At 37.1% G+C, this 25,789-nt stretch overlaps 1 protein-coding gene across 1 annotated transcript in view; it reads right to left on the reverse strand.

Annotated features, from left to right (window-relative positions):
- Window positions 1-2,231: 2,231 nt before the first annotated feature.
- TNFRSF19 (TNF receptor superfamily member 19) overlaps window positions 2,232-25,789 on the reverse strand; it is a 30,623-nt gene continuing 7,065 nt past the window's right edge. Inside the window, exons 3-7 of the mRNA XM_019612171.2 lie at window positions 10,734-10,898; window positions 9,642-9,767; window positions 8,757-8,859; window positions 6,595-6,995; window positions 2,232-4,573 (exon numbers count right to left, since the gene is read on the reverse strand). Of these exons, the coding sequence (XP_019467716.1) occupies window positions 6,602-6,995; window positions 8,757-8,859; window positions 9,642-9,767; window positions 10,734-10,898 (788 nt within the window). The 3' untranslated portion in view covers window positions 2,232-4,573; window positions 6,595-6,601. The remainder of the gene's footprint in view (window positions 4,574-6,594; window positions 6,996-8,756; window positions 8,860-9,641; window positions 9,768-10,733; window positions 10,899-25,789) is intronic.

The raw sequence follows: 25,789 nt of genomic DNA on the forward strand, positions 1-25,789 counted from the left end.
TCGGGTGGTTTTTCCTTGGTAGGGTGGATTAAAAAATTGCAGCCTTGCTAATGACATAAATGCTATATCTGATACAATCAAACGTGTATGAAAGTCTTAAGATCACATGTAATTTGTTTTGAATTGTGGTTTGCTTCCAAATAAAAGACCATAAGCACCTGTTTCAATCCTTGCTTCTTTCTTGTTTTTAATTCTGACTTTTTGTACTTGGCAGGGCCAAACCAGTGTGATCCTGGTAGCACTGACACTCCTGGAGCTGCCTTTAGTGGTACAAAGGGGTAGAGGTGAGACAAAAACTACTGTTTTTCAGATATTACAGTCAACATTTATATGGGATCTACATGCCTGTGTATAGCTGAAGCACCTGTACTGCTCGGCTTAGCTGTGGCCCGCAGCACAGCTCAGTGTTGTATGCATTCACCCTCAGCTTTCCACATCAAAACCCTAACTTTTCTGGAGCAAATATGAATCTTCACATGTGGCATGAAATCATGCTGCAGAGTTCACCACTCCCTTCACTAACTGTTCTGTATTGAATTACTCTTGTTCAGGTACGTGCCTTATGTCCAGTTTGGAAACGTTCAGTTTCTCCTCCCAGAGATCTGGAGATCTCCAGGAGTATTCTTTCCACAGCTGTAAGTGTGTAAGACATAAACAGCCTCATTTGAAAGCTAAGTTAGGCTGTAAGGAGCAAGAAGTGAAACAGGCTTTCTAACAGCCCTTTTCCCTGCTCTGGAAGGATATTGAGCGGGGGATGAGGACTGGTGTCATTTCCTGGCAGCCACAGCAGAAGATGAGCAGAAGGCCACTCAGGAATGCAGCACATGGTACAGTCACATAAGGAAACCTCACTGTTCTGGGGAACTGTTTGCTGGGTAAGCTCTGAATTAACAGTGTAGAAGACTAGGAAATGTAATAGAAATGCACAGAAAAGAACTAATTTTAAGTTTGCTGGAATAAATGAGGCCCTTCTGAGGATAGAGGGAAATAGCCATATTGATTTCTCTCAGTCATTTCCATAAGAGCCAATAGTGCTAGAAATTCTCTCCCACAACAACCTGGCTTTGTGTTACCTACCATCATTGTCTGGATTCAGCCACAGCTTCTTATGTCTTTACTATAAGAAGTCAGGCACCTTTCCTTTCTATCAAGTAGCAAATTACATGCATGGTTCTTTCTTCTCACACAGAGGATGGTGACACACTAGAACAGATTGCCCAAAAAGGTTGTGGATGCCCCATCCCTGGAGGCATTCAAGGCTGGATGGGGGCTCTGGGCAGCCTGGTCTGGTGGTTGGCAGCCCTGCACACAGCCAGGAGGGTTTTCAACCCAGGCCATTCTACGATTCTATGATTCAGTAATTCTTCTGAGCCCACTGCTCATCAGCCAAACTACGACACTTTCCCTTGCTTGAATTTCTGTAGACTTCCGCTTGTATGGCATCCCATTTCTGTAGCATTTTCCTGAATCTTCTCAAAATATAAACCTCTAGTTTCCTAAAATGGCCTAAACAAGCACAAGTAATTAGTCTTGGCTATCAATTACCCCTCTTCCTTCAACCAAGGTTTTTGAAGCTACCTTTTTCTGCTGCAGGGCAACACTGTCTGATTGTACGGTCTGCAACACACTCTGATTGTGTCCTTTGCTGTTTTAGAAACAGAGCTACTTAAACATTAAGTACAGCTATTCACTTCATTATCTTACTTGTCTAGTCCTCTACTGCACGGAATACTTGGTTTTCTTTTCAGTACTGGGTTTAATTTCAAAGTCATAGGAGGCAATCTCTGGTGCCCACCAGCTTTCTTTTTTACCTTTCTTTCTCAATAGGTAAATTTTTGAACTGATTTTTGAACAGAACACAGTTGGCCTTCTGGGCTGCAAGTGCCCACTGCAGGCTCACGTCCAGCTTTTCATCCACCAGGAACCCCAAGTCCTTTCTCTGCAGGGCTACTCTCAAGGAGTTCTTCTCCCAGTCTATACTTGTATCTGGGATTGCCCCCACCAGGTGCAGCACCCTGCACTTGGCCTTGTTGAACCTCATTAGGTTCTCACAGGCCCACTTTTCAAGCCTGTCCAGGTCCCTCTGGATGGCTTCCTTCTTTCTATTGTATTGAGTGCACCCCACAGCTTGGTGTCATTGGTAAACTTGCTGAGGATGCTCTCAATCCCACTGCCTATGTCATTGATAAAGATGTTGAAAAGCACAATAAACCCACAAATCAACAAACTGAGAATGATTCAAGTAACATTTTATTCACAAGTAAAAAAAAAAGAAGTAATACAAAGCAATTTATACAAGGTTTTAATTTACATTCTTTAAAAGATGATTTAAAACAGCACTGTAAGTCCATAGATGTGATATGTGGGCAGTCAAAATGCGGTGGTAGTGTTTGTTTTCTGTTGGCATGTACAACATTGCTTGCCACAGGCAATATAAAAAAGACCAATTTGGTTAAATTAAGGAAAGAAATATATACACAATATACATATATTCGAAAAGCACTCTTTTCATTTTTCCTCCCTCTTTGCTCCGAAGCCATCTGTCACTCATGTGAAGATAAGAGTCCTTCTATCTGGAGTTGCCGGACAAAAACATACGAAGTGTAAATTCCAGTGGGAAAACATACTTACTGTGACAGATGCTGGCAAAATTTTTGAACACAGTATTTTAAAGAACTGTTAATAATGAGAAGTTAAAAATCCACATGTTCTAAAAATATCTTTCCATGTAATGAAATGCATATTGGATTTTTTCTATTTACAGATATTTACAAAGAAGCACACATCTCTTCACGCACATTTAGTGAAAAATAATATTTCAACACTTCTTAAATGTGTGAAAGCATTCAAAGAATTTATTCAAAACTATTCTTATTCGAGTATACACTTTTCAGTATTAAGTTATGTAATTATACTCCTTGTATAACTGAGTATTATTCTACATAAGAGATCAAATAGGAGTAGTTACTGATTAAAATAAGCCCCTTATGTAGTTTCTTCACTATGGCGTGAATTTGACAACTGTTAATCAACAGTTTTTGCACACATTAATAATCTCATTGATTTCGGCTGCCTATACTCAACCTAACTATTGTACAGGTTTATCTTGCACCGGGTTCTTCAAAGAAGTCTCTTTCTGTTACGAACGTGACTGTCTCACCATTTCCATTGCCGTACCAACCACGTGCAGAAAGATGAGTAATATTTAATGCAAAATTGCATTTGTTTTGCCGATTGCTTTGCTTTTGTCAAGGCACATCGGGGATTTCGTACAGAATGATTGCTGGAGGTCACAACTAGCAGGTTGGAGCCTGTTGAATTCAGTGAGCCAGTAGAGGTTACAGGAATTACTCACAGAAGTTAAAACTATGTTAGGGAAAAATGGCTACAGAATCCACAGTTTTATAGGAAGTGCTACAACAAACCACAGTCGTAAAAGACATAAAGAACAAACAGGAAAGAAAGTAGATATTTATGAACTAGGCACACATGCAGCCTCCAAAGATTCAATTCAGAGGTATTACAAAAAGTTAGGAATCTGTTTTTATGTGAATGTGAAATTTACACAAAATGCTTCAGTGAGAAGGACAGGGTGACGTGAATTAAAAACACAGGAGGTCTACTAAATGAGTGAATTAAATCACAATGAAGCTCGAGACCATCACTTTAGCAATGAAAATAATTCATTATTAGTAATAGATCTCATAGTATGAATAGCTGTGTGACACACCTGCTGACTTTGCTGTCTTGATGTGAGTTGACTACATTTATTATTTTAACATAAAAAATACACGTTATAACAACAAGTGCTATGTTCCAACAGTGGGACTACCAGCAACATAACATCCCTTTCTATACAGCTGACTTTCATTAAACCTAATGCACAGCTAATCTCCTGCTACATTGAACAAAACAATGTTCCCTCCCACAGACAAAATAATGGGGTGAGAGGGACTTCAACTATATCATGTCACATGCAAATTTTGTAACTCCCCAAACTAGCTTAATGACTACAATGTAATGTATAATAAAAGCTTCAGTTTATCAATAGATGATCCTCACATAAATAGAAATGTTTTGTTTTTAAGTCCTTCAACAGCAGGAAACTAAGTTAAAAACTGGAATCAGAAAACAATATCAAATGCATGCATAAATCTGCAAGCAGAGTAACTGGCAAAGTCTCGTCCCAGGCCTTCTCACAGCTGCAGCTATATTTAAGATAACCATGTAAACACATTAACATATTTGTATTTCTTGATATATTTACATACATTTGTATGCTCACTCCATTGGACTTCTTGAGAATCTTAGGGACTAAAAGGTTCTTTTTTAATAGGAGATGCAAATGTTCATAAATCCGCTCTCAGGGTTCTCCTAGGATGCTCCTTAAAGTTTCATTTTACAGCTGTTATGGCTCAGATGCAACTGCTTAGATTGTGTGAAATGATGCCATTATTTTCCAGCTGATTCTGAAACTGTGTGACACTGAAGACCAGGCTGTATTTGATGACAGTCAGCAGCCGAGCATTAGGGAAGCATAATGTTTTAGTGCTGAGAGAAATACTTTGCTTTCCTAAATGAAATTGAAAGAACAGTGGTTACATAAACTCAAAAAAATCTGGATGTGTTTTTACACATGATTAATGATAAAAAACCCACTGCTATATGTGAAAAGTCATGTAAACCTGAAGTCTATACCTGTATTATTACAACTAAGTGTGCAAAGATAATAATATGCTATTGCCTTCTGATTATATCATGTTACCATTTGTTTTGCAATATTACAAAGTATGGCCCTATGCAAGATTGTAATCCATACACCTGCACTAAAAAGACCATCCTTCTCTCAGAATATTTCAACAAGACACAAAAGAACTTTTGACTTTTTCATCACGTTAAAAGAGATATTTAGCCCCTTAAAAACTCAATTCATGTTCCATCGGTAGCCTCTGCGAAGTGTGGAATAGCAGCATCAAGATTTGCAGTCATTACCATGCCGTTGTTCCTTCCTATATATTCCTAGAAAATGGCTGTCACCTAATGAGGGCGTGTTCCAAAATAAGACTGTGAAACTGCTTAATGACACATGGGATGTTAGTGCCAGACATTGACTATTCATCTTCCAACGTTACATACAAAATTATTTGTTTCTACACTGTAGGTTGTAATAATATATTGAAGAATCTACGAGCCATCTAGATGAGGTCAATATTTTTAGTGATTGCAGTAGGTTTTCAGGGCAATACACAAATTCTACTGAAGTCAGTAGCAAACAAATCCTTGACTCAGCACTGTTTTCTCTTCTTGAAAATGTCACATAAAGAATTAAGGTTTAATTTACCAAGAATTATGCACTTAGTGTTTCCAGGACATGCATATTTTTGTTAAATACTAATTACTTTCTACTTTTTATTTAAGAACAATATGAAAATGACACGCAAACTGAATGGAAGAGGATCAAAGAAGGTCCTGTATTTCTGCAGATGACCTGAAATTTTCATAATTACAGGTAAAAAATATTTTTAATTAAATTTGGTGGATTATTAATGTTATTAATATTAGTGGTAAATGTTCCTGTCTCTAACTACTGAAGCTTTCCATCCACAGCCTACACAGCAGGTAGAATGGTTGAAAACACCACCAGTACACATGCCATACATGGGATCCTTTCACAGATTAGCTACGAGTTGCTCTCCTAGAATTACAGAATCACAGAATGGCCTGGGTTGGAAGGGACCTCAAGGATCATGAAGCTCCAACCCCCTACTACAGGCAGGGCCTCCAACCTCCATGTTTAATACTAGACCAGCTGCCCAGGGCCCCATCCATCCTGGCCTCTAAGTTACTTCCAATAGTAGAAAAAGGCATTTACAAACAACAACAAAACAAAATAGATGACAGCTAGAATTCAAGATGATATAAAGATCACAAAAGTAGAGTGACTCCCTGTGATGCTTATACTGCTATGTTTAGAGGCAGTAGTTTATTTCCATGTCTCATTTGACCTAAGACTTGTGTTTGCACTGGGAATTTGAACGCTGAGATTTTACAGATTAAGCTGTATTCCTATTTTAGGGACAAACTGATGACATGGCAATACAAATGGCGTTTAAGGCATTTGAGATTCTCTTCTGTTTCTGCCACTTCCTTAAGAACTTGACAGAAGGCTTTGTGTGTATTTTTAGAGGAATGCTTGCATGTCCTTTATGCTTTGTTCAAGATAAGCAAAGACATTTTTGCATAAACAAGGACTAGCCTCAAATAATAGTTCTGTCATAAGACTATTAATGGATATTTTCCCCCAGAAATGTAATTAGAACTTGATAAAAAATGATTGGTGTACAGGCCTACCCCTGTGTTCTGGTTCATATTAGCTCAACATTACAGTCTGAGTAATTACACCTTTCAAATTCAGTCAATCAATTTCAAACATGAAACTCTTGGATCTTTTGTAGAGCTGTAACTTATTTCAGGAGATCTAGGCGTAACTTTTGGAGAAACATAACTATATACCCTTCCACAATTCTATTTTTATCTAGCTCTGTGTGCCTGGGGAACTCATTCTCACTCCTTCTTTGTAGTTGAATTTCTTACCTCTTTATCAGTCTGTAGAGTCATCTGCTGTTCCATTACACTTTGTCTTTGGCTCGGTTTCAGCAGCAGCTGAGTTCTGAAGTGATGAAACTTCTATATATGTTCTATGCTTGGATATTTCAAAGGACTTTGCAATGTTTCCATCAGGAGACTTAGCTGAAGTAAGTACATCACTTAGCTCCTGGTTATTATCTGACTCAATGGCAGTTGCATTTTCAGTATCCAGACTGCAGGATTTTGCAGCAACTCCAGCCAGTTCTGAATATGATTCACAGAAAGAAATGCTGTCACAACAAGCTGAGTTTTGCATCAGAGGCCAAGCATCTGAAATGTCTCCACAAGCAGAGTGTGAAAGAGAACCAAGGAAGGCAGGAATCATTTCTCCAACAGAATCAGAAGCCCTGCAGAAAGATAAAAGGCGTGCTGTTTCAAAAGCATTCCAGCAAATAGTATCAGTATTGTAATTATTGTCATTAGTGATTACAGGTGTTTCAGAGGGATTAAACAGGGTCATATTTAATCAGTACTCAAGAGGCACCTTGTCCAAAAAACTCTTTTGAAATGGAAGCCAGGCTGTCCTTCATCTGGAAATGAAGAGAGCTCTGGAGATTACTACTAGAGGTAAAGAGGATGCCTGAAGCCCTTCACAACGTGAATTTGGGGTTCTAAAAAAATATGAAATAGAGTTGCAATGTTTAGTCTAAAGAACAAAAATGTGATGAAATGTATTTGTTCTTCAGTGTGTGTGTGGTGAGGGGTTAAGGCAGGATATAAAAAAAAGCTCAAATTGCAGTAAGAAAGATTTTTGGGAAGACTGACAAGGATTTTTAATTGTTAGAATTATTTAGAAAACAGGGAAGAAAGCGGAAGTAGAAGCTCAATAATCTGTCCCAAATAAAATGATGATACTGACTTATCTCAGTGCCTGCATGTGACTACTGAAAGCCCAGTAAATGATCTATTAACACGTTTTATTTCAAAAACTGTCTGCAAGATTTACAAAAATGTACAGGCTGTATCTGATATAAAGTAATAATTTATGTGACCAAAACTTTTCACACATTAATATTGCCTGCAATGCAATTTAAGCAGCTTTACTCGTTTCCAAAGCATGGTGTTTGAATAGCTTAGATAAATACACAGAGCATTTTTGGAGATTGAGGTGAAAAGTCAGGACATTGAACCACAATTGAAGGAAATACAGCATTTTGGCAAAGGAAATTGGAGCAAACTCCATTTCTACTGGAAGTACCTTTGATGTATCCACACAGATATGTCATTTATTTTTAAAGACTTAACCAAAAAGGATTCTCAAAAAGTACACAACTCTCAGTTTGTCAGCCTTGGTAATATAAAAGGATGATTCAAACTTCCTGGTAGTTAAACAAGTTGTTACAGAAAATTTAGGTATTTTACATTTCCTACTTGGGTCACCAACCTGCCTTGCATAAACAATATCTACGAAGAAGCTGCTTCTACATTTTCAGTTAAACTTGGGCAGGGGAAGAAAACAGCTGGAAACCCTATATGGTAAACATTAAACAGTTTAAAGAAATAAACAAATCCAGTGTTAAAATCCATAACTAGGAAACTCTGCATGACACCATAAGCTTTATATTTTTAGCTCAAGGCATTACTATGTCAATAACAAGTACTGTATTTATACGCAGCTGTTTAGCAGAAAATAATGGTAGAAACTCTGAAATACTTAACATTTCAAGTTTCACAAACATTTAGAGTTTCTAAAAAAGGGAAGATTTTCATGATGCTTCTAAACAGTATATTAATCCCCTTAGATTCACGGGTTTATACAGCACCTTGCTAACACAAAGCAGGAAAGGAGGTCAGCAAAGCCTCTACGGTACCACACAGCAAGAGAAAGAATGTCTACTTATGAGAGAAATGGGTCACTTCTTCAGAGAAACTGATTTAACATGTCAGAATTTATTAAGTAATACTTAAACACTACATTTTTTTTTTTCCTTATTTAATGGAAGAATTTTTTAACCATAAAACCATTTTTGCACAAAACAGGAAGATATGGCTACAATTCATCAAAATTCAGTATTCCACTCCAAACTGCTATTGTATCCTGTGTAAATATTGACTTGATTGCATACAAAATAGCTAATGTTTAATAGACTTACATAACATTAAATTACCTTTCATTAAGTGTAGTCTGTGAGTGCAAAGCACAACTGTGACTGCTGTGCTCCATGCTACAGGTTTCATCACAACACAGTGAAGGAATCAAATGAACAGGCCCTAAGAATGAAAATTGAATTAATAGTGTTAAATGCATTGAAGTTGTGTGTAAACCTGGCCTCTGTACTCTTTCAAATTTGAGTATTAGTTTACTAGTAACATTAAAATATATGGATTAAAGAAAGAGATCTCTTCTTGCAATAAATAGGTTAATTTATTTCTTTAAAATAGAATTATTTATAAAAGCCAAATCCTTCCTCCTGAAATAATACAGATGCCTGCCATGAAAATCTGAATGTTCATTCTTCAAATTAATTTGCTTTTTAATTAGGTACATAGAAGAGGAAGTACTTCATTCTGACAACATAGTAGGCATTTAAGCTTGTGTTTAAATTAAATTATGTATCTGTTAATATCATAAACACATCTGTTCTGACAGCACTTCACAAAATCCCAGAGATTCGAATTGTTCAGGTTTTCAATGTCCTTTAGAACTGGTATCATGTTCTTACTATCTGTGAAATGCTTCATACCAGTTTAAGTCTCCAAGCCAAATGCAGTGCTATTTTTATCAGAAAGAAATGAGATAGATAAGATATTTAATGCTTTTATTTAAGTGAGTGGTCACTGGAATGAAAACAAAACAAAAAAATCATAACCAAATAGCTACTTAGAAATTCTGTGTGCTTACTGAGAAATTAACCTAGGACAAGGGGTAGTTTGATAATGTTTACTTCACAGTGAAAGCCAAACGTCACAACTGAAGAGTTAGATAAATGTTAATCCTTGTTGCTTGTATAACTGCTGTTCCTTACAGTGATTTTTAAATAGAATTAACATACCACAGGTCTGTGATGTGCTTCTCTGGCACTGGCAGCACGTTCTGTGGTTGTATTCATTTAGCCGTGGTCTATCAAAACAAGACAATTCAGACCCATTGTAATGAATGTCTTGTGATCTCAGAGACCCTTTTGATAAAAAGAAAATATTTGTTAGTAAATGATACATCTTTTCCTTTTCAGAGCCTCTATCTTCACAGAACACTTAAATGCCATAAAATGCCATGATACACAGCATTTCCATACATTTTCCAACCAAAAGATCCACTATGATGATGGGGTTTGACATAATGCATACCACAGGTTTTGTAATGAGCCCTAGACCAGCTGGTTCAACTACAGACTCTCTTAGGAAGACATTTGCTCTTATTTTGGTGATGATTTGAAAGCATATCATATTTACTGTTCCATTTTCTCCATGGTTAATGATTCTCAGTGATATCAATCTGAAATTTTTTACATTCGGCTGCTTTGTTTATGTTATCTTAAAGAAACTTGATATTAATAGCAGACTTCATTTAGTTTGTAACACTGTAGGCCAAGACAAATGAATCACTACATTTCACTAACTGAAGTCTGAATTCACTATGCCTGAATTTCTCAAAACTTCTACTGTCAGGGTTAAAGTTTCATTTTAAATATGCCCCCAAACCAAAATCATTAATGAAAAATCTGCTATCCCCACTGGCCACAATCATTAACTCAGCAAGCTAATCTGTATTTCACAAAGGCATGTGATGCACAGATCCTCCGTGATGGTATGTCTACATCAGTATTGCAATTCTATAATGGCATCCTAGCTTAGATTTCCAATGGTCCAAATATATCTGCAGCACTTAACAGAGTATGGTGCAAAATGAGTGCAAAACTATTTCTGGACATCAGCACAGCATTTTCTCAGGAGAAGCAAGTACATCCACACTGAGTTTGCATACATGTATAGGCTTCTGCTAGCTTTTTCATCTCAGTGATAAATTTGCTTAAATGCTGTAGACATAACAATCCTAGGTTTCACTTATTTATATACGGAGAGATTTGCCAACCAAATACTGATGCATAAATATTACAAAGAAACAGTAATAACTGGTAACTTACAGCTTGGTTTCTTCTCCATAAATTGCCTCTTGCAATAGATAACACAAAGAATAAGAAGAGCCAAGAGCACTGTTGCAAGTGCACTGCATATAACTGCTGCTAAAGCAGTGTCTCGAGGACTGGAAGCAGTTGATGGGATCTTCACAAGGTTTACTTTGGTGGTACCTGAAATGTAATTAAATAATAATTAAGGAAAGTTGTGCAATGTCAGAAATGTACAATCATATGAATGAAATTCAAGGTAACAGAAGAGGCTCTCAGCACAGAAAAAAAAAATAAATTGCAAAATGAGTGATAATGAGATGCACACAACGGCACTCTGACTGCTCCTAGGAATGGAATCGGATCTTCACCATGAAAATGAAGACCTCTCAATTTTTAATGTCAAAAAAGATTTTAACCATTTCCTAGGCTATAGTAGAGAAAGCTGTCCACTAGAGGGAGTCACAATTACATGAACTTCCATTCGAAAGATCCTTTTTGAGAGCTTGAGATGCCCAGAAGAGTTCTAATGCTGTCAGACATATCATCTTGCTTGGTTGCATAAATTGTCACAAATTTCTAGAATCAAACCAAGGATTTCGCCAGCACTATTTTTTTTTTTTAAATCCTGTGCTGATTTTTTAATACAAATGGTATCTTTAGTGAAAATTCAACAGACTGACTTTATATCTGTATTGTTGCAGGCTTATGCAACGTCTCTAGCTTTGAGAAACATGACTTTCAAATGGAAAGTAAAAAAAAAAACAAAACCAACTGAAATCATTGAAGATTTAACTGCAAGTAAAAAACTCTTAAATTGCAAATGATCTTCTCAAAGTAAATTTTTTAACAACTTTTTACTCCTGATAGTTCATCTTTTTCAATCTACTCTAAAAGCCACATCACTCAGCAGCATCTCATGAGGAAAGGAATACAAATTTCAATATTTTTCCAACAGTAAACTTAAAAGCAAACAAAAAAAAAAAACAAAAAACCACACACCACATTTTATTAACTTATAGAAATAAGACAGACTGTCTATTTCCCCCCAAAATTCTTTTGTTAAAAACTAAAGACCATAATTTCCTAAGAAATACTCCACACAGTCATATGTATAAATTGGAAAATAGATGTCTGCCAAAGTATATTAGAATCACGAATTAAATTGTATGTAACTACAAATGTTTGTTATCCTATCTGCCTATAATAGTAGCAAGAAAGAACTTGCTTTCTTACTGACTGAGTGCAATCAATGGGATTGTATTACTCAGGAATGCTTTTCTCACATAATTATGCTATTTCCTCTACACAGATCAGACATTGGCACCAAAGCATTTAAAACACTCTGTCACTTTGTTATCATGGTCAGATATTTTGCCAAAAATCTAGACCTTTTGAAAATGAACTTCCTTACATCCAATTGTAAGACTGCAGACTTTATACCAAAGAAAATATCAACTCCTCAGAATCCAAATTTAAAAACCAAAAATGAAACCCATGCATTACATGAATGATTTGTACTACGATGTTTGACCCTAAAATCAAACATGTGGAGCGCAAATTTGCACCTGATCTTTTTTTGCATCCTTTTATTATTCCAAATTGGACTGAGCAGGGCTTCTGGAGAGTGCAGTGAAGAGCCATCAAGATGATGAAGGCACTGGAGCAACTCTCCCATGAGGAGAGGCTGAGAGAGCTGGGACTGCCATAAATATTTGAAGGGAGGGTGGCAAGAAGATGCAGCCAGGCTCTCCTCAGTGGTGTCCAATAGCAGGACAAGAGGCAGTGGGGCACAAGCTGGCACACAGAAGGTTCCCTCTGAACACCAGCAGCACTTGTGTGCAAGTGGCAGAGCGGTGCAGATCTCCTTGGGGACATTTCAAAGCATATGTGGCACTGTATGTGGCACTGGGCACCCTGCTCTGGTGTCCCTGCTGGAGCAGGGATTGGGCCCACTGATGTCCAGGTGTCCTTTCCCACCTTAGATATGCTGTCATTCTGATTTATTAAAAAAACAGTAGATCCGAAAACTTATTAATACAGAGGCTGAAATCTACACAACTGAGAAACATATTTTGAAACTGTTCTTCTACTGAAGTTTTATTATTTTCTTTATTGTATCAAAAGGTCTATTATTTCTATTTCACCTAATAGAATACACTTCCAATCCATGGTTGCAGGTAATTTTCCTTCTTAAAAATCATTACCTGCCCTTCTCCTTTTTTCTACAATTCCAGTTATTCATAGAATTAAGTCCTATGATTTCTTTTCCAGACCTTCACTGGTGTTCAACATTACAGTCTTCCAGAAAGAAAACTTTTCACACAGCCATGTTTGCTGGGTTTGGTGTGAAAATCATGGATATCGGATTTTCATTTTTATACAACTACCTGACTGAATCCTTAGAAGGTTACAGATAGTCAGGACAAGCATTTAAAAACATGACAATTAAAAATCATCAGAATGTCTTCGAATATTTTTCATGTCAATCTATCTGCATGCTTCAATCTACCCACGTAAAAGCGCTGATCACTTCTTAGAAATTAACCTTCATAGATAATAGAAAAAAAGAATTGTTATTTTGAAAGGATGAACAGAACAAATCACTGATGTAGAGCTGCTATAGTTTTGACTTTCTTCCTTTACTCACAAAACAAATCTATTTGCAAGTACAATAATGTACTAGATTTTGTTCTGGGAAACTGCAAATGATACACATTTCTTTAAGTTTCATCAGCAGCATCCAAACTGGAAATTCGACTTTATTTTAAATTGGGATGGCAAAAAATGAAATTTATTTTAGTCTGGCTACTTAAGATTTATTTTGCTGATTTTTTTTTTTTTTTTCTGACTTGAGAAAGCAGTTTTCAATTCCTGAGAATGTCTACCACTCATCTTCACCTTCAAAGAACTTTTTAGAATAGCTGCTGTGAGCAGTCCATTGTACTTCAGCTCTAATTATAATGATAGTGATCTTCCCTGCAGAGACCAACATTTCAGAAGTGGATTGCTATTGTAATAGCGGCCCGTTGGGCATTGTTGAACTTTGCTTTCAGTGTTACTCGGATATGTTTGCATTTTCATAAACTCTCACTTTTCAGGCTCACAGACTGTATGGTCCCATTTTAGTAAAGCAAGGAGGTGTACTTTATGCTTGTACTTACATCTGTTAAATGACTAACTTTAAATATGTAATTAAGCATTGAATTGGACAGGATACATTAAGAAAGGAGGGAGGCGGTGCATAATTTTACAATTCTTGAAAGCATATGCATATTATGCATTAAAAAAAAACAACAAAAATGTATTTTACTTGAGAAAAACATTTAATGTTCTAAGTTTAGTTTCAACATATTCTGAAAATGTGCTTTTGCTAAAAAAGAATTAACCAAAATACCAACCCACCTCCTGCATAAGTTTGAGAAGTAAGCCAAATTATGTATTCTATCCTCAAATAAGGAATAGTACCTTGTAATGTCAGTGTGCAAATACGTGGTTCTTAAAAGCAAATGAAGTTTTTTAGCTAAGCCAAGATGGTTAAATCGTAATAGCTTTGCTACTACTGAACATACAAATCCCTGTTGTATCACTATAAATTCTACCAACAAACAGAACAGTTGAATTTTCAGCCAGTCATAGCAAATAACCAGAGTCTGGGCAAAATGTAAAGACACTTCCGTTATTATTTATTTTGTACTTATTTTCTTAGATTTGTTCTTTCCTTAGAACTACAACCAATTACAGCCACTACTGAAACCAGTATGCCAGAAAAAAAATAATTCTGTGGCAGATTAACCATCTGAAATCAGAACTTGCAGCACTTTACATTCCTTCCATGGATACAATACCTACTTGCTGAAGTTGAGGATGATAAAATGTGGAATTTTATGTCTGGGTTTTCTTTGGAAATTACTATTAACTTGTTAAATCAATATTAACCTCAAGAAGACTTAGTTATTAAGACACAGCTAATCAAAACTCCACTGAAATAGCAATCCCATGATAATATGGTAACGAAGTGCCATCTTTTACAATCAGGACTGAAAATAAGATACAAAAGTAAAATAAAATGTGATTTAATTTCTGGAACATTGATATTTCTAACCAACAAAGAAGAAAGGAGCATTTGCCTATTATAAAAAGTCTTTGTTCACTACCTTATGTTGATTTACTCTGATTGATTCAAGTTGGTGTATCAATCTCAATTTGACAAGAATTAAGGGTTCAGACATACCCTCAAGTTGCAACAATTTGACAAGCTATTGCCTGTGGAACTGCAGCATCTATCTGTATGACTGCTCCTGATCCACAGGAAACACAAAGTAGTGTGACGTGACATTCCTTCATTTTGAAAAGTTTGAATGATGTTTATGTTCATTTAGAAGGAAAAAAGTAATGACTTTATGTAGTATACCACCCAGCAGCCAACAAGAAAACAATGTAGTATGTATAAACGTATGAATATAGGCAGTACAGGTATTACACGTACTATTTGTCTGTATACATAAAATCCATTTGTAATATATATCACTGTGCATTAACATCAATGGAAAGTAAGATGTCCTGAGTATATTCTTGAGTCTTCACAAGAGAGAATATTGCCTCCCTTTTCCAGATCTTTCATGTAAGAGGAAAGGACCTTTATTAAACAGTACTGCTGCAGACTGGTAAACACTGGAGAGAGAGAATCTCCTGACAGCTGTAAAAGGACGGCCATTTGCGTGCATGGCCTACGCCCAAAAGTTCATTGTGTCAAGCCACATCTTTCAAATGTGCAACAACTGCTGACATTAAAGCCTTTAATTTCCAAGTTAGTGCCCTACATTTTTTTGTTTTGTTTCATTTCGCTGTTCTTATTTTTTTAATAAACATACCAAGCAGCCTTAGGGGAGAAAATGACTATTCAAGTGTTTATCCTTTGTTTGGAAATCCTGAAAAATGTGTTTATAAATTTAAATTTCGAAACCTGATGTATTCATTTCCAAGTTCATTTCTGTTGCACTGCATATTTTACAAAACTCCAATTGTAGACAACCTTTTATAATTAAAGTGGTGGAAAACTACACTGTGTATGTGAATTTAAAATACAGTACTGGATATACGCTGCTATGTCTATAAGGCACAGACAAATTCTACATCAGGTTTTTATTTTAGTAATTAAGACGAGTTAGTTTTTTGTCCTACTGTGGCAATCTAAATTGAAATTATACGTAGGCACAAAAAGAATCTTGTTTTGTACATAAATTTTCACACAGATGGTGGTGACACACTGGAACAAGTTGCCCAAGGAGGTTGTGGATGCCCTGGAGGCATTCAAGGCCAGGCTGGATGTGGCTCTGGGCAGCCTGGTCTTCTGGTTGGCAACCCTGCACACAGCACGGGGGTTGAAACTCAATGATCATTGTGGTCCTTTTCAACCCAGGCCATTCTATGATTCTATGATCTGATGACTCTAGAATAAAACTTTCAATTTTGAGAACTGACAGCCATTGAAAAATAGACCATGTGAGAATAAACTCTCAAGTAACCTAGAAAAAAATCTGGCTTTTACTTCCATCAGCTTTGCATCCTCAGCAGCTGAAGATGTCTAATATCTATTTTGCATAGAATTCCATTTCTTTTTCACTTTTCACAAGTGTGCCCATTATTAAATCAGTAACACAATGTCTGTGTCAGAACACATAAGTTTGCCAAGCACAGTAGAAAACCAACTTTCCTACTTCACTTCTAATGTGCCCAATTAATCCAATTTTTTTTCCAGAGATGTTTTGGGAATAAGAACACATTATTTTAGAATAATCTCCTGTTCAAATCTAAGTACATTATGCTAGTGTCTATGCTTATCTCTATCTTTCCTCACAGAAATCTAAACTGATTAATAACACCCATTTTAAAAAACTTCCTTCTCCTGTCACAATGGAAAACGAGAATTTTGCTGCTTTTGGATAACTGCTTAAAATCTCTAATGTACCTACAATGAGCAAATAGTGAACTTCTAAAAATCTGTTTGAATCCCATGTTATCATAAATTTTGACATTTGAGAGTCAAGAATAAACAAGAGACAAGCCACTCCACCAAAATCTTAGTAATGATAGCTACAGCAGAGCTCATAGTTTATAGGTGCATCAAATCTTGATAAATTATATTTACTATATAAGAAAACATCCTGCTCACAAATCCCACTTTCAGTGGTGTAAGTACCATGGATGACATGATCAAGTATGCAAAACACAGGATGGAAGCTTTCTCTTTCTGTGAAATAATCAAATTTTCTGTTATTCTATATATATTCCTATATTCTTAGGTTACAGGCTATGTGCTTTCTCACAAAATCCTGCTGCTAAAACACTTAATCCTAAGAAAATACGAGCAGATGATGATAATGCTGTGAATGTAGATGTCCCAGTGTGCCAAAAGGGGATGGACTTCTTCTTGAAACATACCATTCTCTTCTCACTCATACAAAAACATGAGAGAAATGGCTCTCAGTTCCAAAATTCCTATGAAAGTCACTGTCCACACAAGCAGACTAAGAGTACGTGCTGTCTACAGAAACAGTATTTTCAAATGGGCAACTGTTGTCATTACATGATCCATGAAACAGGAGACAAAGACCACACATCCTTTAGAATTTAATCATTTGAATTGTAAGGGAGCCTTGCAGGTCATCTAGTCTAACTCCCGTACAATGAACAGGGACACCTACACCTAGGTTGGATTGCTCAGAGCCCTGTCCAGCCTGACCATGAACATCTGCAGAGATGGGGCATCCACCACCTCTCTGGACAACATGTGCCTCATCAACCTTATCGTAAAAAAACCCTTCTTCCTTATGTCCAACATGGATCCACTCATTTAGTTTCAACCATTTCCCCTAGCCCTATCACAACAGACTCCGTTGAAGAGTTTGTCCCCTTCATTCTTAAAGCCCCTCTTCAGATATTGAAACTTTGCTCTCAGGTCTCCCTGGAGCCTCCGCTTCTCCAGGCTGAACTGCCCCAGCTTTCTCAGCCTGTCCTCACAGGGAGGTGTTGCACCCATTGGTTCATATATTCACTAGTTAAATGACAATTGGATGCTTGTTTGTATGTAAAAATAATGAAGGTTGCATCTTTAGCTAACAGAGATTAACCGGTTTGAACAATCAGAAATGTAATGGAACAATGTGAGTTCCATATGAACAGTGAATCGCAGATTAGTCACAGAAGTTTTTGTTTCCCTCTGATCCAATCAGAAAAAAAATTGCTTTATTTGAAAATGTTTGGTAAATATTGAAGATAATAAAAGTATTCAGCTTTCTGACTTCTGTCTGCTGACTGGATGCCTGTTGTAGCACTAGAATCACAGTGATATTGTGATCATCTTCAGTTACAAGCAAGTTATAGCTTTGGTCAATGCAACCTATTCACTCAAAAAAAACCTAAATGCAAGTGATGCACTAGATGACCTGCTATATTTGAACAGCAAATTATTTTCAGGATCATTTTGACTAAAATTGAGGATTGGTTGAATAATATTTAGTCCAGAAACTTTAGATTTCTAGGAGCAGTAAGAAAATTCAGTAAAATTCTGGCAGCCTGTTCCAGTACCTGACCATTCTTTCAGGCCATTCTTTCTCATCCTACCACTAGTTAAGCAGTAGGAGAGGTTGACCCCCACTTCACCACGACCTCCTTTCAGGTTGTTGTAGAGAATGACATGGAACCCCTGAGCCTCCTCTTCTACAAACTGAACAATCCCAGTTAGCTCAGTTGCTCCTTTAAAGAATTGTGCTCCAGACCCCTCACCAGTTTTGTTGTTCTTCTCCAGGGCCTTGATGTCTTTCTTGTAGTGAGAGGCGCAAAAACTGAACACAGTGGTCTGAGCTGAGTACAGTGGACCCATCACCTCTCTGCTCCTCCTGACAGTACAATTTCTGATATGATCCAGGATGCCATTGGCTTCCTTGGTCCCCTGGGCACATGGCTGGCTCATGTCCAGTCAAGCCTCGACAAAACAGCCCCAGGTCTGTTTTTTCCACATAGTCTTCCAGCCACACTGCCCCAAGCCTGTAGTGTTGCACAAAGTTGTTGTGGCCAAAGACCGGCTTTTGGTCTTGTTAAACTTCATCCCATTGGTCTCAGCCCAGTGATCCAGCCTGTCCAGATCCCTCTGAAGGGTCTTCCTACCCCCAGGCAGATCCTCCCAGTTTGGGGTAATCTGCAAACTTACTGAGGGTGCACTCAGTCCCCTTGTCCAGGTCATCAATACAGATACGAAAAAGAACACACCGCAGTACTGAACTCTGGGGAACACCACTCATGACTGGTCGCTGGCTGGATTTAACTCCATTCACCACCACTCTCTGGGCCCAGCCCTCCACCAGTTCTTTACCCAGCAAACAGTGTACCTGTCCAAGCCCCGGGCTGCCAGCTTTTCCAGGAAAATATTCTCTTAAAACTGCTGAAAATAAAGATCTGTGATCTTATTTTAAAATAAAACTAAGAGGATGGGGGAGAAGTCACAAACAAGGCTTGTAACCTTTTTTCAGATGCAGTTTCTGGAAGAGGAAGTAATGATGGGGTTTCTCCTTTCAAGTAAAAGCTTAAGAGCCCTTTTCCAAGATGCACGAGATTGAAGTTCAGCTCCATCCTCTGCAGCCTCCACAGAGAATATTTTAGAAAATAAGTTATAAATTGTTGTGAGTAGAAGATTATTTCATCTCTCTAACTGAATTTGGCCAGTTGTAAAACTTCAGGAGAAGTAGTAAGCACCTCTCTGAGGGTAGCCAACAGCCACAAGAAATGTGTTTGTGAAATGTAAGAAAGTTAAGTGAACCATAATCAGGTTAGTGAACCACTTATGCTTTTCGTGTTTATAATTACATTAGAATATCAGTAGTTTAGAAAAAATGATCACAGGAAGGCAACTACATCTGATTTTTCATTTTTATTTTTAAAAAACATCACTACTAGCTATTTTCATGTACGGGTGGGGAAAATGGAAAATATGTTTTTACTGTGGAAAACTGAATGTTTAAATAATTAAGACTTTCATAACACTTGTACACAACTGGGATGAATTACAATTCTGAATTACAATGGAAGTTAAGAGCTGCACAACCAACACTATTGGTATTTTCTAACTTTTTTTATGTTTGATTTTGCAACTTTCAGATTTAAAAAAATGTTAAATGCATGTGAACTGAAATACATGGCATTAAATGCAATTTTTTCATAACCCTTAGAAGGCGGACATTCATGACCATCTTTTTTTAATACTGCATATATCAAAGTAAATTTCATTGTTTACTGCAACGAAAGTTACCTATTGTGCAATGTTATGCATGCACATGAATACTACAGTGCAGATGAAAAAGACGTAGCTTTGAAGTCTGAAATAATAATGGCTTATATAAAGCACTTTTAATTTACCACTTAAAGCTTTGAGGATAAAGCAAAGCCGTACAGAACAAAAGGCTGCTGAGTACAAGCTCCTAACTTTGCCATTTTACCTAATCTGACATATAACTTCTCCTTTCCTTAATAGAATTCAGAACGAGTTAGTCAAAGAATATAGAAGATACACTGAAAGGTTATCTTCTTTGAAAGGTCAACCTCTATTTTATTCATCTGATCAAAGCAAACATCTATATCTCAGTGGGTCACCTGAGAGTTCTCTGCAGTTTGATGATAGCTAAGTTTATTAAGAAAGAATGAAAAAAGGTTTTTAATCTCCTCCTTAAAAAGAAAAAAAATAGAAGGGTAAGAGGAACATCAGATATAAGGACGCTGGACAATGTTTATTTCATCTATTTTGAAACTGACAACTCACTGAAATAAACTCTAACTTGAGTCAAAGCTACTCACTTTAGTGTCTTTGTATATAACACAGCTAAAAATAGAAATCTCCAGATAAGTGCTTATTTTTTCTGAAACAACTTTGTGGGATCACAGGCACAAGTTACTACTAGAAACAAAAGTATGGTAAACTGGTTTGAAAAAACATATTGAAATTCTCATACTCTGCAGTTAAGATGAGAATTTTGTTTTGTAACTGTACTTAACATTGTCAAGAAATGAAACTAAATATAATTACAAGCTGCTTGTTATTTTATTTGAACAAACTAGAAGTTTGTTCTACAACTACAAAGATCTTTATCCTATACACTAAATAGTCTTTTTAACTTAATAAAGAAATGACATCTCTAGAACAAATTTTTACTGTACAAAAACATGCAGAACTAAGTATTTTGGTCACTCTCAATTTTCTTGTTATTATGCTCTTAAGATGCATATTTTAAGAACTCACTGCATTATCAGGCAATGAATTTCTAACTTCACTGTTCACCAGCAATGCTTCAGTCCCTGTTTTAAAAAGAATCATGAAAGAAACACATCAAGGCTCCAGACATCTGTGGGGAGGGACACACAAGTTCAAAAGAAGTTTTGTATTTCAAAATGAAACTTCCACTGGGATTAACAGATAGAGTTACCATCTGTGAGTTAGAACAAAGATAGGAAAATCTCAGATTCTGCTCTATATGTTAACATATATTGATTCAATATAAATATAATGCCAGATGAGCACCACATATGTAAGCTTTTGTTAACACTTACATGAGCTTGTAATGTGAATTAACAAAGTTATAGAATGTAATTATTTTAAAATGTCACCTTCTGATTTTCATCTCAAGTTATATATTTTCCATCAAACAGTAAGAAATGAGGTGTGTATTCTCAAAAAGAATACACTGGAACTTTGTGTTCTTAAGTACATTAATACATGCTTTAGTAGGTAAAATTGGATTATATGTGATTAGTGAAATTCTTACGCTGAAACTAGAAGGGCAGTATGTTTCAGTGCAGTCCAGCTTGGTCAAATACCACTTAACTTGACACCATCCACTTAAAACATTACTGAATTATGATCATATTTTATAAGTTGCATTTTCAGAGATTATGAATAAACAGTGTAGCAAAACCACATTCCACTCCTAATTTATTCTATTATTTCCATTTGTATAATGAAAGCCATTCATATCACATCTATTCATTCTGGAAATCATTTAACAACTATGTTGCTAACAGCTTCCTAAGTAGGTACTGCTAATAGTAACCTTTAAGAGATTATATATAGACTTTTTCTTTTTTATTTAAGATTTCAAACTTTGTTGTCCAGATTTTCTCATTTCCTTCCGCAACTATAACAAACAGGAATTTTTCAAGATGCTCGGAAATTATTATTTTTAAGAACTTTATTTTCCTCTCAATAGATTTTCTCCTGTTAAAGAATATGGCAGAAGCTTATGTTACAGTCTTCTCAGTGAGGGCAATAACACAGTTCCCTCTTCACTATTAGATCATCCATTGCAATAAAAACAGAAAATTCCTTCTCTGAGGTCTCTGTTGACCTGTCAGAATGGACAGATACTGGCTGTTGGGGTCAAGAGTTTTTAAAAGGTATAATAAATGATGCTACTGTGTATATTGTGATCAATTAGAAGAACAGACTGAAGAAGGTAATTCTAACATTATGTTTCTTGAGAAATGGCATCTCTAAAATATGATGTGTGTGATAATACTTGACTCTGTAAATCTGAAATTATATTTTAGCAGCCAGGCAAGAAAAACAACAGTTGTCACTCCTATAGAACCACTGGCAACACTACCAGTACATTTCAGTATGCTTCAAATAGTTAACTATTAGATGCGATTAAACAAATTTTCTGTTCTCAGAAACATGACCTTAAGTGCACAGTGGGCACTCCTGTATCCAGTGCTTACAGAAAGTGTTCAGGATCATCCATATTATAATTATGAACTGTATTACTTTAATATGGATAAAGAATTGAATTCAGTTAAAAATATACATTTGCAATGAAGATAAATTGGTGGGCAGAAATGAGGGAAACTTCTATTTCTGCCCAGATATCTTTCTACTATCTGTAATGCCTATTTAATGATAAGCAGCTACATAACGGAATGCTTATATAGATACAGGCACAGAAAATAAAGTTATAAACAATATGAGTTAGAAAAAACAGGTTAGGATTGCATACACCAAAAAAAAAAAAGGAAGGGGGAAGGGGACAAAAAAAATATTATCTGATCCAGGCAAGGTGAATTTGGGAAAGTGATAAAGTCGTGCAATGAATCTACATTTTTCTCTCTGTTGAGTAATGTTTGAGAATTATTATAACTGTTTTTAGCAGTAATGCCTCTTTTACTAGAGGAAGGAAGAATCTGCCTCCTGTTTGTTTGCAACTTTCTGTTTCAGGAGGAAAACCCAGGAGGCAAACTGTCTTCAAAATAGGAAAAAGAGCTGTTTGGCTAAGTTGTATGTGAATCCTTCCCAGGGGGTCAGAACCTCTGCAATTATCAGTGCCAAGAAAATGGAAGTATTTAGGCTTTCTAGGTTAACTTGTTTTGATCTACGATGAGTGAAAGAAACACTGTGATAAAAATTTATAAGACATGAATAGCAATTCTCGTCTTTCTGAAACACCTAGTAAAATTTCTTTCAGACTTGCTGAAGATAAGTTGCTCTACCATCAGGTCACATATGGAAAATATCAGAAAGACTTATTACTTTTTTAATGTGTACAAATGAGTTGTAAGATAATGGAAAGCTTCGTAATGGCTTCGTAATAAAACTGTACTGATGTTTATAAGCTAGTGATGCTATTATCTTTACTTAAATTAGCTATCAGTTCTTATAACTTTTGTAAAAGATTTATGCAGTGTTCCAGCTGCCTTTTGTCACAGTGCCTAACATGGATGAGAAGATTATGAGATGCTATGGTGTAATACCAAATGAGAAAAATACTGAAATAAGATGGACATACATGTAGGAAAGGAATCTAATACACATATATAGCCAGCAAACTTCCAGCCATCTCTATTACTTTTTATTCAAGTATTCTATCACCATCCTGCAGACTGTAAATTCTAGCTTTTCATTTTCTGTCCTAAGCTACTCTGCACTGAAGTACAGTCCTTGTACATCCCAAATATCTATTACATTCATAGAATCATAGAATGGCCTGGGTTGAAAAGGACCACAGTGATCATCTAGTTCCAACCCCCTGCTACGTGCAGGGTCACCAACCACCAGATCAGGCTGTCCAGAGCCACATCCACCCTGGCCTTGAATGCCTCCAGGGATGGGGCATCCACAACCTCCTTGGGCAGCCGTTCCAGTGTGTCACCACTCTCTGTGTGAAAAGTTCCTCCTAATATCTAACCTAAACCTCCCTGTCTCACTTTAAAACCATTCCCCCTTATCCTATCACTATCTGCCCTTGTAAACAGCCATTCCCCCACCTGTTTATGTGCTCCCTTCGAGTACTGGAAAGCCACAATGAGGTCTCCTCAGAGCCTTCTCTTCTCCAAGCTAAACAAGGCCAGTTCCCTCAACCTTTCCTCATAGGAGAGGTGCACCAGCCTTCTGATCATCTTAGTGCCCTCCTCTGGACCCACTCCAAGAGCTCCACGTCCCTCCCGCTCTGGGAGCCCCAAGCCTGGATGCAGTACTGCAGATGGGGCCTCACAAGAGCTGAGTAGAGGGGGATAATCACCTCCCTCTCCTTGCTGGCCACCCCTTTTTTAACGCAGCCCAGAACACAGTTGGCCTTCCAGGCTGCAAGCACACACTGCTGGTTCATGTCCAGCTTCTTATCCCCAGGATTCCCAAGTCTTTCTCTGCAGGGCTGCTCGCAAGGGGTTCTTCCCTCAGTCTGTATAAATACCTGGGATTGCCCCAGCCCAAGTGCAACACTTTACACTTGGCCTTGTTGAACCTCATTATGTTCACATGGGCCCACTACTCCAGCCTGTCCAGGTCCCTCTGGATGGCTTCCCTTCCTTCCAATATATCAACTGCACAACTCAGCTTGGTGGCATTCGCAAACTTGCTGAGTGTGCACTCGATGACATCGTCTATGTCCTTGATGAAGATGTCGAAAAGCACTGGTCCCAAGACCGACCCCTGAGGGATACTGCTTGTGAGCGGCCTCCACACTGACACAGAACCATTAATTCATATGGAAGTTTACAAATCAAAATCAGTAGATTTATAGCAAATCTTACTTTTCCTTTATCAACTGCATTTACCACCAGGAAGAAGGAAATACTATCAGATTTCAGCCCTTAAACAGCATGTTTCATAATTGAAACAATGTACCTTTCAGATTTAAAGAGTGGGATTCAGTGGTTGGTTAGGACACTTACAATTCTCAGAAACAATACACTGTAAACATACAGAAGCAAAGTAAGAAAAAAACTTTGTAGAAGAAAACTGTATAGGGAGCTTTGCAACCTTAGTGAAAGTGATGAATAGGTCTGTAAAGAAACTGAGAACTGGGCAGAAGGGGGAGAATTGACCAATTGAATGAATGGTTGTGTAATGCTGTCATGCTCAGTTTTTGGATATTATGCTCTCAGATGCACCTTTGAGAGACCATATATGCTGACATCAGATGCAGCTGAACTGACCATGAGAGGCAGGAATGTTCTGTGCAGCAAGCTGGCTGGGCTTATCACCAGATCTTTAAACAAGGTTTGATGAGGGAAGGGGATGTATTTCTGAGTGACTGAGAAGAGCCAGCGAACATTGTCACCTAGGAAACATCAGGGGAAAACCTCAGATTTGTCCCAGAGGAATTTGGGAAGACTCCTTAAAGAAGAACATGGCCAACTGAGGTAATGCATGCAGCATGGAAAATAAGCAGAAGATGGAAACTGTGGTGCTATTAGAAAACAGTGACCTAATTGTTATCACAGAAACAAGGTGGGATGAATCATACAAGTAGAATACAACAATCAAGGTCTAGAAGCTTTTTAAAAGAGATAGGCAGGGCAAGAGGGGCTGGGGAGTTGCCCTCTATCTTACGAAGTGGATAGATTGCAAGGGGCTGCCTATGAGAAACAGCCTCAAGTTGAGACCTTGTGGATTAAAATCAGGCTCCAGATCAATAAAAGACATCTAGTAGTTGGGGTCTATTACAGGCCACCTGATCAACGGGAATCTACTGATGAAGTCTTCTTGCTTCAGCTACAAGAGGTCACATTCACTCAAGCTCTTATCTATCTCT

This window comes from Meleagris gallopavo, chromosome 1 (genome assembly GCF_000146605.3).
Source record: "Meleagris gallopavo isolate NT-WF06-2002-E0010 breed Aviagen turkey brand Nicholas breeding stock chromosome 1, Turkey_5.1, whole genome shotgun sequence".
In the NCBI taxonomy this organism is placed as follows: domain Eukaryota; kingdom Metazoa; phylum Chordata; class Aves; order Galliformes; family Phasianidae; genus Meleagris; species Meleagris gallopavo.